This window comes from Phalaenopsis equestris, unplaced genomic scaffold, assembly GCF_001263595.1.
Source record: "Phalaenopsis equestris unplaced genomic scaffold, ASM126359v1 Scaffold001248, whole genome shotgun sequence".
Lineage (NCBI taxonomy): Eukaryota > Viridiplantae > Streptophyta > Magnoliopsida > Asparagales > Orchidaceae > Phalaenopsis > Phalaenopsis equestris.
The window spans coordinates 96,536-110,682 of NW_018165687.1; the positions used below are offsets into that span (position 1 = coordinate 96,536).

At 35.2% G+C, this 14,147-nt stretch overlaps 1 protein-coding gene across 1 annotated transcript; it reads right to left on the minus strand.

The window, feature by feature from the left end:
- Window positions 1-11,978: 11,978 nt before the first annotated feature.
- On the minus strand, window positions 11,979-13,551 carry LOC110033660 (interactor of constitutive active ROPs 1-like). The gene is made up of 3 exons (XM_020737715.1): window positions 13,339-13,551; window positions 13,086-13,245; window positions 11,979-13,002 (listed from the first exon to the last, which is right to left on the minus strand). The coding sequence occupies exons 1-3, from the start codon at window positions 13,344-13,346 to the stop codon at window positions 12,079-12,081; spliced, it is 1,092 nt and encodes a 363-aa protein (XP_020593374.1). The 5' UTR covers window positions 13,347-13,551; the 3' UTR covers window positions 11,979-12,078.
- Window positions 13,552-14,147: the final 596 nt, after the last annotated feature.

Here is a 14,147-nt window from a genome sequence, read left to right on the forward strand (position 1 = left end):
CACAATATAAATTGAACTAATTCATTGTGTGTGGTGCATTCGCAATGGGTGCAAGGAGAAGGATGTTTTCTTATATATTGATTTTCATATTAAAAACTACAATTAAACGTTATTTTCTATAATTAGTTATTATCCAAATTATCTACTTATTTCAATTGCCTAATAGTGCCTGATAACCAACTTGAACGCCGTTGTAGTTGAAGTAATAATTTTTATTAAATCTTAGTCCATAGTATTCTATTTCTCCTTGTGGGATCGATATATACGACTCCATTAGAGCCCAATATTACTTGAGCGATACGTATACTTGCGTTGACAAATTTGACTTTAACATTATTGAATATTATATCTATACATCTTTATTAAATCAAACATATATATATAAAGTTGCAGTCAAGTTTTTGGCATCGTTGTTGAAATTTAAATCTTCTAGTAGCGTCTTCAAATTCTTGTAATTGTTGATTTACAAAAAAAGGTCGGTCACATGCTCATCTAGAGCATATTTGGTGGCAACTTAAGATGCAATTCATCCATACCAGTTATGTAGAGGATGCAGATAAGGCGATGTTCCTTAAGCAAAAGTGGATCGAAAATGATAGTATTAGAGCTCGTTACCACCGTTCGTTTTATCAACTCTATATTCCTGGAGAGACTACTGAGAGACAAGAATTCGTTCCTTCTAATGAAGAGTGGCATTAAGTTAAGTGTTATGAATTGTGTGTTTGGAGTCATGTTTTTAAGTGTGTTAGTGTTTATGTCTTGTGTTTAGTGTTTGTGTCACTTATGTGTTTAATTGTAAATGTGAATTAAGTGTTTTGCACTTAAGAAAATTTTCTCATCCAAGAATATTTGGAGAGAGAACTTAGTGTTAAATATGTTTGACTTGTTTGTGAATTAATATAAGTTTGTTTTTGTGAAATTTTATGTTATTTTTAGCCTCTAATTGAATTAATTATTATGGAGAATTTTGAGAGAGAAGGGAGTTATAGGAAGTAAAAATAGTCATTTAAGTGTTATGAGACCATTTGGGGGTGGTTCACTTAGGCTAATAGTACATTTTAATTAAAATTAAAAATTTCAAAAATTGTGCACTGGCGCCTAAGCGCCACATATCGTGCTTAAGTGCGAGCCAACCTGAGAGACCTGCGAGCCAACCTGAGAGGAAGGCACCTAAGTGCCACTTACCCGCGCTTAAGTGTCGGTTCACGAAAACCGATTTGTGAACGGTTAAAAGTGAATTTTAGGTCCGAAAAAGTCATTTTTAACACCTCCTATTGTCTTCCCCAACTCAAGTTTGCGATTTTGAGGGCTAGGGCAACTGAAATTTGGAAATTTCTTGGTGGAATCTAGTGAGATTTGCTAGATCCAAGTTCCTTGAGGTAAGAGCTTTACTTCTATGCAAAAATTTTGGATTTTTACCATATATTTTAAGCACATTTGGAAGTTTTTGAAATTTTACTATTCATGGTGAAAAGTGAAGAAAAATCTATGGAAATTGATTAGGAAGTTTAGTTAGTGCTTTTGGAAGTTTAGTTTAGCGATTTAAACTTGATTTTTAAAGTTATTTTTGGAATTTATCAAATTTGTAGAATGGCACGAAGAATGAAAAGGATTAGAGGAAAGAGCCCATTTGATTCAAGCAAATTTGTTAGTTCAAAAGCTCAGGATTGATATAGTGACGCTCTACAGTAACGAAAATTGATTCAGGAGCGATGTTTTAAGAGTCCATGTGGTGAAAGTCCGCCGACAGTGGGAACAGTTCTATTGTTTCTCTGCTGTCACTGTAATTTCTGTTGTAAGGGAGTTTTATGCAAATCTCCCAGAGGCTGAGGACGATCGAGTTATGGTTCGAGGGAAGTTGGTACCTTTTACTCCAGAGGTAATCAACTTGTTTTACAATTTACCACTCCAGACTTTGTGTTTTTATGCGAATTATAGTCTTATGGAAGAGGAGTTAGATGAGATTATTTCATACTTGTCTATTGAGAGAGGACTTTTGAAGATTACCAATTAGAGGAGAGTAATTTTCCCAACTTCAAAGTTATGTGCACCTTCAAAGGCCTGACACTATTTCATTTATGCTCGTCTGCTTCCTACCAATCATCTAAGTGAAGTGACCAGAAAGAGAGCGACGTTGAATTATTGTGTTCAGGAGGGAAATCCTATCAACATAGGGGCTTTGATCTATCAGACTATCATCAGTTCTGCTACAGCTGCTACTACTGCAGGTATGAGATTTGCTTCCTTATTCCTTGATCTTTTCTTTGTGTGAGCAGGCTGGGGTTAAATATGATAGTTGAGAGGAAGTTCTGTTACCTCTAAAGCCCATCATGAAGGTGAATGTGTGAAGTCTTATTTTGAGCATTTGATTGTTGGCTAGAGAGGAGGATTTTCTAGGAGCTATGGATTAGAGACGTATGTTGCATCAAACTCTGCTGCATCTTCATCTAGACCATCTACTTCACATGCTTCTACATCTAGAGGTGATTCTATTAAGACTCAGGATGAGTTATTGCAGAAGATGATGAATAATATCAATTTTACCGCTGATAAGGTACAAAATTTAGAGCATTTTATAGATCATACTAATAGTTATAATAGAATGAAGAGTGATTTTGAAGAGAAATTCCATGCATCTTTGGAGTGGAGAGCCTGATTAGAGGTGAACCAGGAGTGCAATTTCCTCCATATCTTCGATATCCTGATTATGAGCCTGTAAAAAAATGGTGCAGTGGTGATTCTGATGATGAAGAGTAGAGCTGAGAGATTCATTTTATTGTAGTACTGCTACAAATGTAGTTATGTGATGTTGTTCACTATGTTTTATGTTGTGTTTTGAATTTTTATGTTCTATTGTTATTGTGATTATTGTGTTAGATAGTATTTCGTTTATAAAATTTTTGGGTGGATTTTAGGGTAGTAACTATTATAATGTGATTTAGTTAGTTTAGAACTTAACTTAATTTCATATCAGTTATAAAGTAGAAAATTTGCTAGCTTAGATCTTAAACTTGAAATTCAGAAATTGCTGCCTTGTATTTTTCTTTTATCATGTTAGTGTGTTGTTTGCTTTTATACTCACTGTTTAGAAGTTTATTTGAATCTCTACATGTTAAATAAAAATAAAATGTTAGAAAATTTGATCAAAATTAATTTTACTCCTCTCTTTAGTTTTGTACTTGTATAATTAGGATGTAAAAATTCCTATTAGCATGTTGTTTAAATTTTCATTCCTACATATATATATCTAATGCTAAACTGTTTAATCTATTAAAAATTTAAGTTTGGGGGGATGAAAAATAGGATGAAAAATATTTTCGGGGATGAAAAATATTTTCAAAACTGAAATTTTATTTTTTTCTCAAATGTACTACAAGTGAATTTGATTTTAAAAGAAAAATTGGTTATATATATCAAGTTATATTAGGAAACAATTTTAAGTTTTAATTTCCTTAATAAAGATTTGTAAAAAATTTAGTTAAAATTTTAAGTAATGAAAAAAAAATTTTAAGTTAAAACTTTTTAGTATAGAAAATGATTAATTAGAAAATGATTAATATAAGTAAATGATTAATATAAGTGACTATCTTTAGTGAGAAAAATTGTATTTTTGAAAAGTTTAGATAATTTAGACTTTTATTTTTAATACTTAAATTTATTTTATTAAACTGATTTTCAAAACTATAATTATATTTATAAGTAAAAGGTTTATATCAAGACTTTACTTTAGGGAAGGAGAAGTGGAATTCAAAATCATTAAAGGCATATCCAGATATAGTAATCATTGCCTGAAAAAGAAAAAGAAAAAGAAATAGAAAAGAAAAGGAAAAGGAAAAGAAAAGAAAAGAAAAAGAAAAGAAAAAGAAAAGAAATGTAAGGGAGGAGAAACCTGAGGAATAGTGCCTAATCAAAAATTGGTTCTACATTTGATCTTCTTAAAGTATAAGACTTGATAAAAATCTTAAGCTTATAAATATAGTATAGTAAGTAAAATTATTTTTAATAAAAAATTTGAAGTAGAGAAAATAAAAGAACTAAAATCTAAAATTAGAGAACTTACAATATTTTTGAATTAGATAGGAACTCGTATTTTCATAGTTGCTTCACTTTAAAGGTTACTAAACTTTAAGTTGGAACTTTAAGTTGGTCTGTACTAATTATTTTTTTCTAAATTGGACTACTATATTTCTAAATCTAAATTTTAATAACTCCTAAAGAAACTCGTATACATATCATACATAATTGGTTTTTAAAGATTGAAGTGTCACTTGAAGACAAATAACATTTTAAGTTTGAGGGATTTTGATATACCTAAAATATATAGTATTTTCAGACACATTTTTATACCTATTTTTGATATATTGCGCTTTAACGGAAGGTATTTTTGTGTTTTTCTTGCAGATACAAGTAAAAATGAAAAAAAAAAAACTTAAAGGAGTGAAAAAAAATCAAATTTGGAGCAGAAAGGTGAAAATTTGTGCAAAAGAGTTTCCAGATCCAGCGTTTACGCGCCGGTTAAACAGAGAAGGCTGCGCCTAAGTGCCGAGACCCCATGCTTAAGCGCCAGTGGCAGTTACTTGACGAGTAAAATTGGTTTTCACGAATTTTGAAGAGGTTTTTAAGGAACCCATTGGCTTAATAAGTGGTTGTAACTACTATGGACGAAAATTATCATGAAAGGATTGTCTCTTGGGCAAATACATCAGATCAAGACACATTTTGAAGAGATCCCAAGGCACCTCTTGGAAACTATAAAAGAAAGAAGAGAGAAATTAGAAAAGGCTCCTAAAAATATTGGCAAATTTTGAATGTTCTTCTCTGGGGAGTTCGTTCGGAGAGATTTTTCCGGAACCACTTTTTATTTACTTTATCCTTTTTGTTATACAATGATTTCTTCTTTTAAACTAAAGTGTGATTTTGTTTTCTTCATGGACTCTGAGTAGTTTTCTTTTTCTTTCTTCTTAAAATGATAAGTAATTTAAGTTTTGGATGGAAGTTGTGAAGAGTATTGAACTTTAATGATGGAAGAAGTTGTGAAGATTTAAATCCATGCACTTCATTTACTTCTTGATTTGGCCAATCCAAATGCTAAAATTTGTTGTGAGAACATGTAAGAACCAGGCTGGTATTGTCTCAGTCAACAATTGGAAAGAATCACATGAGGTTGTATGAATGAGAATGCAGTTCATATGAATGAGTGCAAATATATAGGAAAATATTCATTGATGGGAGTAGAGTTAGAGGACTTTAAAGTGACAGGTTAAAGCCCCCAACTTGGTTTATTGTTTCAGGTTCTGATAAGAGAATGTTAAGCCCCAGGGGGAGGGAATCGAGGGAACTCTAGAGTGAGAGATAGTATATTCCCTGCCTAGCCGGTCTCCAGAACTATTCAAACTTTAAATTAGCAAATGTTCTTTATAGCATCTCCAGTAAAGGTAAAGAATATTATTGCTCATATTTGACACAAAACAATTTGCATACTTTCACAACAGAATTTTTATATTTGTTACTAATTTATGATAAGAAGAAATATATTTTCATATTAAGTACTTTTTTTCTACAAAAACTTTAGTTATTTTTTTATTGTTTCATTAAAATATCAATAATACCAAAAATATTGTTTCGTTAGAAAAATACCAAAAATATATAAATTTTAAATTCCTGCAAAAATCATTTTTAGTTTAAGTAATTATTTTTTAAAAATAGAAAAACTTTCTAAAAAGTGCATACTGCATAATCTTCCCTGTAGGTTCGATATTCAGGTCTTAATCAAAAAGTCATATATTACTTGATAATGATACATATACTTGCGTAGTATCTCAATATAAATATATATATATATAAAAAAGTTAAATTCTTATTTTTCTTCAGGATCAAGTTTTTGGTTTTGTTGCAAAATAAGGAAATATAAGTGAAAAATAGCATCATAACTATTGTTATACTCTGCATAAGCATTGTGTCAGGATCAGTCACACTTAAGACGGAGGCAGAAGAAGACCCAATGCTTCACGAAGATATTATGCCTTATATGTTACTATTACAAGAAAGTGTTTGAGTTAAAAATGCATATGGTCTCACCTTGAATCTCTTGTAAGAGTTTCATTATTTTTAAATGATAAGATGTGTCTTATTAAGAAGCATTATATAAGAGAGGACTCTCTCAGTCCTTTTCCTCCATTAAAAAATCTCTGTCAACTCTTTGGGATTCCCTTTCCTTTTTCTCAAAGGGCACTCAAACTTTCCCATCTTTGTGTATACTCTATTCCTTAGGTGTGATTTAAGAGAAAATCGAGGTTGAACACTTAATTTCTTAGGGAACCCCGCTCTCTTCACTCTGCTTTCTCCTTTCTTTTTTTTTATTCATATTGTGTGATGCATCAACATAAGGTAAACATATCCTTAGATGGCACTCAAAGCTAATAGGTAGCAAGTTTGACTATATTAAGTGGATGATAAATAACAATTTCTTATGTGCTATGTAGAAAGTTGTTATATATATATATATATATATATATATATATATATATATATATTCATCACATCTTAACACAATCAATATAACACTTGTTTAAATATATATTTATGTAGTTTATATCATTACAATCTCAATAAAATGATGTGCTATCAAAAGAATATTTCTTATTGAGAACCCACACGAGTACTGTTACCCTCCTTAAATAAATGTACATGAAATATTATTTCACTTTGTCTAATCAATTTAATCAAAATAATAATAAATGAACTTTAGTTCAAGAAAATATTTGTCCACCAAATTACATGATGAGATACGAGTTTTGTCTTAAGATTTTTAGAAACTATATGTTAAGAATTATAATAGGAAATAATTTATTCCTATAAGAAGTTATGAGGAATAAATTATTTCCCTAATATAAGGAGATATTTTCTTTCCTATTTTATATTTATTTCTTTGGATTAGGAATTATTTGTTTTCCTATTTTATGTTGTTTTTTATATCTCCTAATAATTAATATGAATTAATTATTGGAGATATCATGTGATATATCTTTCGTTTCATATCATTTCATTTTTGTTATTTTTCCTATTATAGGATTCTTGTAAGGGTTATTTATACCCCTGTTCATATTAATGAAACAATCAAGTTTTCCACAGTATTCCACATTATTCTAAATTTTAACAGGGTATCAGAGACTAACTTCGTACTCTAGCCACCGGTCTTCTTTTGAGAATTGTTGGACTTCCTTCCTGTCATCTTCTGTGTATGAAGGGAGGGACAGTCATCTTGATATTTGAAACGATGAATTTTTCTTGTTCTTCTAATCCCTAATTCGCCGCCGCCTTGTTAGGTTATAGAAGCCATGGAAAGAATCACGAAGATGGGCTCCCGTGAGTTCAATATCGATGCTACCTCAGAGTCCGAACCAGAGGCGTTATACCTATCACTGTCTCCGGGTCCATGCATATGCATCAACCTCAACAGCAAGGTCATCAAGCCTCCAGCCAGCAATGGCGGAGGGAGCAATCTTGACATCGGATATGACACTAATGATCCCATCACGGTTCCCCGTCACATCAGCGCTGACTTAATTCTTTGCAAGATGTTCATCCCCGTGATACTCCATCATCCATAGGACTTCGTGGGGGCTACTCGTCGCTGCATCGTCGGAGGTCTCCTGACGGACTCAGCCACCGTGCACCCCAAATGCTGGTCGACCGCGTCGTGTGGCTGCGATTGGTCTTCGACGGCGCGGGTCCCCTCTGGCATTCTATCTGCGGCTCCCAAGAAACCATGATATCAAAGATGCTTTGGAGTTTGGTCAGACATCACCACAAACCATCCAAAAACTTCCTACATTATATCCTCCTATGTCGGCACCAGCGGTGGGGCTCCAGTTAGGGCGACACCAGCGATGCCGCCACCCGCCTCATCAACAATCCGGCCGAGATATCGCTGTAGTGATCGAACAAAGCTGGCAAAATCCATCGCCAACCATTCCTCCTGCAGTATTTTTTCTTCCCTGCCAAAGCGTCAGGGGAGCTGCATTTCCAATCGACAATTTCTCATGCAGTTTTTTTTTCCCTGCCAAAACATCAAGGGAAGCTGCGTTTCCAGCCAATCATTTCTCTTGCAGTATTTTTTTCTTCCCTGTCCAAGCGTTAGAGAGAGCTGTGTTTCCAGCCGATGACAATTTCTCATGCAGTTTTTTTTTCCCTGCCAAAGCGTCAAGGGGAGCTGCGTTTCCAGCCAATCATTTCTCTTGTAGTATTTTTTTCTTCCCAGTCCAAGCGTTAGAGGGAGCTGTGTTTCCAGCCGATCATTTCTCTTGCAGTATTTTTTTTCTTCCCTGACCCAAGCGTCAGGGGTAGCTCTATATTCAGCCGCCCTTTCTTCTGCTGCTTTCTCTGTCAGCAGAATTTACTGGGTGTGATTTACATGTTCTTTTCTGCAGCTAACGACAATCGTGGTCAGGTAAAAGTAGGTTTTCCTGTAAGTTGTCTCTTTTCCTGCAAAACTTAAAATCCAGCCAAGCCTGAATCCAGCAAATTCAGCCAAGTCTGAATCTCTCTTCTACGCCGAAACATATGGCAGACAAAACTCAAAATTCAGTCAAGGCTGAATCTAGCAAATTCAACCAAGCCTGAATCTGTCTTCTACGCCGAAGCATATGACAAACAAACTCAAAATTCAACCATGTCTGAATCTAGCAAATTCAATAATCCAAACGACCAATTTTTTTTCATTACTTAGCAAGTTTGGAATTATTAACATACATTTCAAACTTAAAGAATTATAATAGGAAATAATTTATTCTTATAAGAAGTTATGAGGAATAAATTATTTCCTTAATATGAGGAGATATTTCCTTTCCCATTTTATATTTATTTCCTTGGATTAGGAATTATGTGTTTTCCTATTTTATGTTATTTTCTATATCTCCTAATAATTAATATGAATTAATTATTAGAGATATCATGTGATATATCTTTCCTTTCATATCATTCCATTTTTATTTTTTTTCCTATTATAGGATTCTTGTAAGGGTTATTTATACCCCCGTTCATATTAATGAAATAATCAAGCTTTCCACAGTATTCCGCATTATTCTAAATTTTAACACTATATACTCAACAAACACAAGCGCGCGCGCGCACACACACACACACACACACTTATTATCTGAGTCGGTTATATGAATTCTTTTTCTCCATTGCATCCAATTGAGTGTCATATTTTCATTTAATTTAAATAGGTTAAGATCATTTTTTATACAATATGTTCAAGTATTTTTAAGTCTACAACTACCTTTCTTAACATAAGTTAAATTTAAAACATATACTTTATTAGCTGGATCATTGGATGGTTGTCGTTTACTGGAACAATTCATCTATGGTGGTTCTCTCTCAACACCGTTATTGTCGGTTCCCAAGCCTCGGATGCGAAAAGTCTAGAATTGCATAAGATAGTCGACAACTAGTGTAAAATTTATCGAAAAATCACGACATCAATAACATACAATTCAATTTGATTAATTTTAAAGTTAGAATTTATAAGCTAAAATTTTTCAATAAAAACAACCCCGGCTTCCTGATTATTCTTAATGTTTTAGTTTTAAGACAGTATTTTGAGATTCTAGCTTTAAATAATTATAAGTTGACTTTATTTCTTCACTTGAAGGTAGAAAAGTGAGGATTACAAGAGAAATTTGACAATTAAATCATTATTCCTAGAAATAAGTGTAAGCGAACAATCACCAGTCGTTGTTGATCAGCACCATTAATTGTTGCAACCAACCACATCAGTGGTTGCTATTATAGTCACTAATTACAGTAGAAATTGCCCACTTAAGTAACCAAATTACTAGTGAATGGTGATTTTGAGTTTTTGTAATTACACTTTCATAATTTAAGAGAATGCTAGATCTTTATACATTTAATCTTGTAATATGATCTCATGATTTTCTTCTTGTTAAGATTTTCTATTTAAATAATTTGATTATCTATTGCAGCGTTTAACTATAAGTCTGTTTGGGGCACCTGTTGATTATTTATAATCTGCTGATAAACAGATTACTCTGATAATATTATCAGAATAATCTGGTTTGCTATTTGTGGCAGCTTATTCAGAACAACTTACTGACAGTTGTTGGATAAATGATAATTTTGCCCTGTTCAACTCAAAAAGGTTATTGCAATTGTTCAAAAAGGTAACCCTTTAGCAAAATTCCACACCAGGGTGAAAGGAATATCAATATTACATAAAAAGGAATGGAGCATAATAATTGGACAAATTCAAAATTTGATTCAAACGATTGAATACTTGCTCTAGAAAATCAATCTGCGTCCATGAAAAATTCATCATAATTGATCATATCTTGAAATTTGTTGATCTAAAAATTGATAGAGCAAGATGTCTAAAGGGTTAAATACCATAGAAGCTTGGATCCATCCAAACTGCACATTGCTTTCTGGTAAATTATTCCAAATAAAATCTTAGACGAACTGAATAAGCCGTCAATACTCTCGTCAACAAAAAGGCATTGAAAACAATCCTCGCATAGAAAAATGGATTTCACAAACCGCAAATCCAAAAAAAGAAAAATCATCCAAAAAATATAAATCAAGAAAACATTTTCTTATAGTTAATTGGAGGCAATGCTTACAGTGGACGGGGAAGGTGTTCAGAAGAGAAGGGCAAAAGGAGAGCTTCGATTCTTATTGATCCTCTTCCCGGTTCGAGCGTGGGAGAGCTTTGAACGAAAGCTGGCCCCCTTCGAGTGACAGATCCTCTTCGGATCCAGCCGAGCTTCGCGCGAAACAACGAAGGGTTTTTTGTTTCGCAGGCAAAGGGGTCGCGGCAGAGGGGATCGGGATCGGGATCGGGACGAAGGAATCGGCGACTGAGGGGATGTGGAAGGGCAGAGGGGATCTAGATCGGAACGGAGGAATCAGCGACTGAGGGTTTGTTTCGCGAGAGAAGGCCGGACGCGAACGGGATCGAGATCGAGGGCTTCCGGGCAATAGTCTCGAACGATAAGCAAAAAGCGGGATGCGAGGTGCGGTCCCGAACAACGAAACTGCGTCGGGCGATTTCCTACCACGATACAAACGTCCTAAACAAACACTCGGTGGGCGTTTTGAAAACGCCGACCGCAGTAATAAGCTGCCCCAAACGGGCCCTCTGTCTCTACGTGCTAGAAAATTATATATTAAGAAAAAAAAAATTGATGCCTTGCAGAATTTTGTTAACTCGCATTAGCGCAAAGCCAAACTCTTCAATGAATGCTATTTTTTGTTCCAAATTCCCTCTAAAGGTAAAAAAAAAAAATGATGAAGGGACGGAAGAGTCTTGGAAAAAGAGAAACAAGAAAACAAATAAATAAAGTAGTGGTGCATTTCATTGATATTGCTGTAATGCTCCTTTTTTATTAAGGAACCCATTTATCTTCGTACATACTTAGATGTGACTTCATCCACTTAAATAACGTGTACAAATACACCCCCAGATTAGTATACAGATCAGTAAATATTAAATAATGTTTCTTGAAAAAAAACAGTATATTTTGGGCCCAAGTTTCTGAAGAGATTATATATAATATATATACCATCTTATATAAATATGAAATTTATAATTCATTTTTTTAATTAAAATAATTGTATTTCTGAGATGATATAAAAGACTTGGTTGATATAAATGGAAAAAAATATAATATATAGGTGTTTAATATGTAAATAACGGAATTCGGTGGGGGCTCTCAACATCTCATTTACCCATCTGGCATCATAATTGATAATCCAAGGCAGGAGCGGGCAAAACCGAATTTTTTTGAAGTGATAGGGCCGCTGCATTAAATAGCAGTTCAGAAGAGGGCAAAAGAAAGCGTTGGCTGCTAGCTGAGCTCAGGCCTCCCGCCTTAAATCACAAACACATTTCGATTTCAAATAAGGTGAAACAAACTAATCAAAATATCAAAATCCATTTCGAAGAACAGAATAAGAACACAACAGAACAAACAAAGCGCATAAAACATGGGAAACAAAGACCAACAAGGAACAGGTTGGTTGATGATACTCACAACCAGTTTTCAAATTCAGTTTTGATCACTTCTGCTGTCCCTTTCGCTTCCAGAGTTCTCCAAACACTCTTATTCCGCTGCCGCTCCCTCTCTTCTTTTGTCCATCTTGTCCTTCAGCAACCTCTGCACCGGTTACCAAAGGCGACCACAGAACTCCATTGTTCAAAAAATTGCCGCTTTCGAGTGGTTTCAGCGCTGATCTGAAACTCTCATCTCCTGTATAGAGTATGGAGGCTGCAGCCTCTGAGGCCTTGCGCCACTGATCTGTTTGAATCCTGAGAAGCTTCATCTCCGCTTCCATAGACGCTTTACTAACTTCCTCGGCATCCAGTTTCTGCTTCAACTGCAGTACCAATGACTTACTTTGTTTCAGCTCCTCCTCTGTTTCTGCAAGCTTGATCTCCATCTCCTCTGTTTTCATCCCGCTTATAGATAAGGCCGCCTTTGCTTCCCCCGCTTCCTTTTCAAGGCTTTCCTTCTCTGCTACAACAGTCTCCAGCTTCTTCGCCTGCTCTGCCAGCTTGGCTCTCACCTTGGCCATCTCCAGGATATCAGTAGATTCTACCACATGCTTACTCCTCACCTCGCCTTCCCCCTTCTCTTCTGATCTACTCGTTTTCTCAATAGTCACCATTATCTCCGGTTTGCTTGCATTGTCCTCGCAGCAAGACGCAGCAATTTCATCTACATCTGAGGTTATGCAACTATCGCTGTCTTTTTCTGCTGGCAAAAGCTTGTCTTTTTCATCTACCTCATCCACATCTTCTGGATTTGGAAGAGTTTTTGTCGACAGAGGAAAAACAGCAGCTTTCTCCACCTTTTCGAGTTTGTTCTCCACAACCGTTTTGGCCGCCTCCGCTGAAGCCAGCTGTTCCTTGAGCTTCTTAAGCTCCTCCATCGTTTGGTCGAGCTTCTTCTCCAGATCCGCCAATCTCAACCCCCTCTTTTTCTGCATAAAAAGAAATTCTTATAAAATGGATTTCAAAATAAAGAATTTTGAAAGAAGAAAAAGTTTAAATCGGAACAGAGTACCTCTTCGAGCACAATGCGAGAAGAGCTACGATCTTCGAGTTTGGAGCTTCGTTCGATGCCCGCCGTGCGGTGCAGGGAGTTAGCTTCCGAGGATGCCGTGGACTTGAGACGAAGTGGAACGCGATGAGAATGGCGTTGGTGTGGTGGTATCTCTGATATTCTGTTTTCAGAAAAAAGATAAAAAAGAAACAACTAAAAATCTCTCCTTTACGGCTTTCTTCAAACCAACATAAAACGAAGAGCTTATACTGACCTTGGCATTTTTGCTTCTCTCCTTCTCTTCACTGTTTATTTGAGCTCAAGTTGCTTGGATGAAGGAGAGCGTCGTTTGGCTTTCAAATTTTAGAGCTGAGCGGTTTCCAAGGAGGGAGACAGAGAAACAGAAGAGCGGGCAGTCAAAAAAGGACTTCGGAGAGGACAATGTGCAACGTTACAAAAGATATAAAAATTAATTTGCTTCCAGTTACCGTTGCCCACTGACACCTATCCTTCTCTCGTTCTATCGCCGCTTCATGCTCTGCTATGTACTAAGCTATGGTACTGAAAATGCTAGTCTTAAAGGAACTTTTCCATGAGAGGCAACGCCTCTACACCTGTTTTGCGAGCCCTTGGGTCGGGACAGAGGTTCGTATCGGGAACCCATGCTAGGTCCCGGAGAGGGGTGGCGAGGCAATGCTCATTTGAGGGGCGATAACATCACAGTTTCGTGACTTTAACATGAGCAAACAAAAAGGCAATGCCCAGGAGTGCCGCTACGGTATCAGCAGCAGTTTGTACGCATTTTTGGATTTAGGCTCTCATTTCACAAAGGATCAAACTCTTCTCAGGGTGTATTCTCAAGGTGTGTAACAAGTGTAGAGCAACGTCTGTGTTCAAATGATGGATTTCAATATATGTGTTCTCTTGTGAGATCAATAGATAAAAGAACATGAATTGTCAAAAGTTTCAATTGTGTAGATTATGGATTTAAGTGTTATAATTTTGTACACACCTTTTATAGTGGAATTTTTGGCATAGTGTGGCTTTCTATTTTTTCCAATTCTCGAGCTTTTCTCGTTAAAT

What these genes read in the sequence shown, in the direction of transcription:
- LOC110033660 (XM_020737715.1), bottom strand. An exon ending in CTCGCATTGTGCTCGAAGAG is followed by an intron (nt 13,003 to 13,085) that starts GTACTCTGTTCC and finishes CTTTTTATGCAG; the next exon opens with AAAAAGAGGGGGTTGAGATT.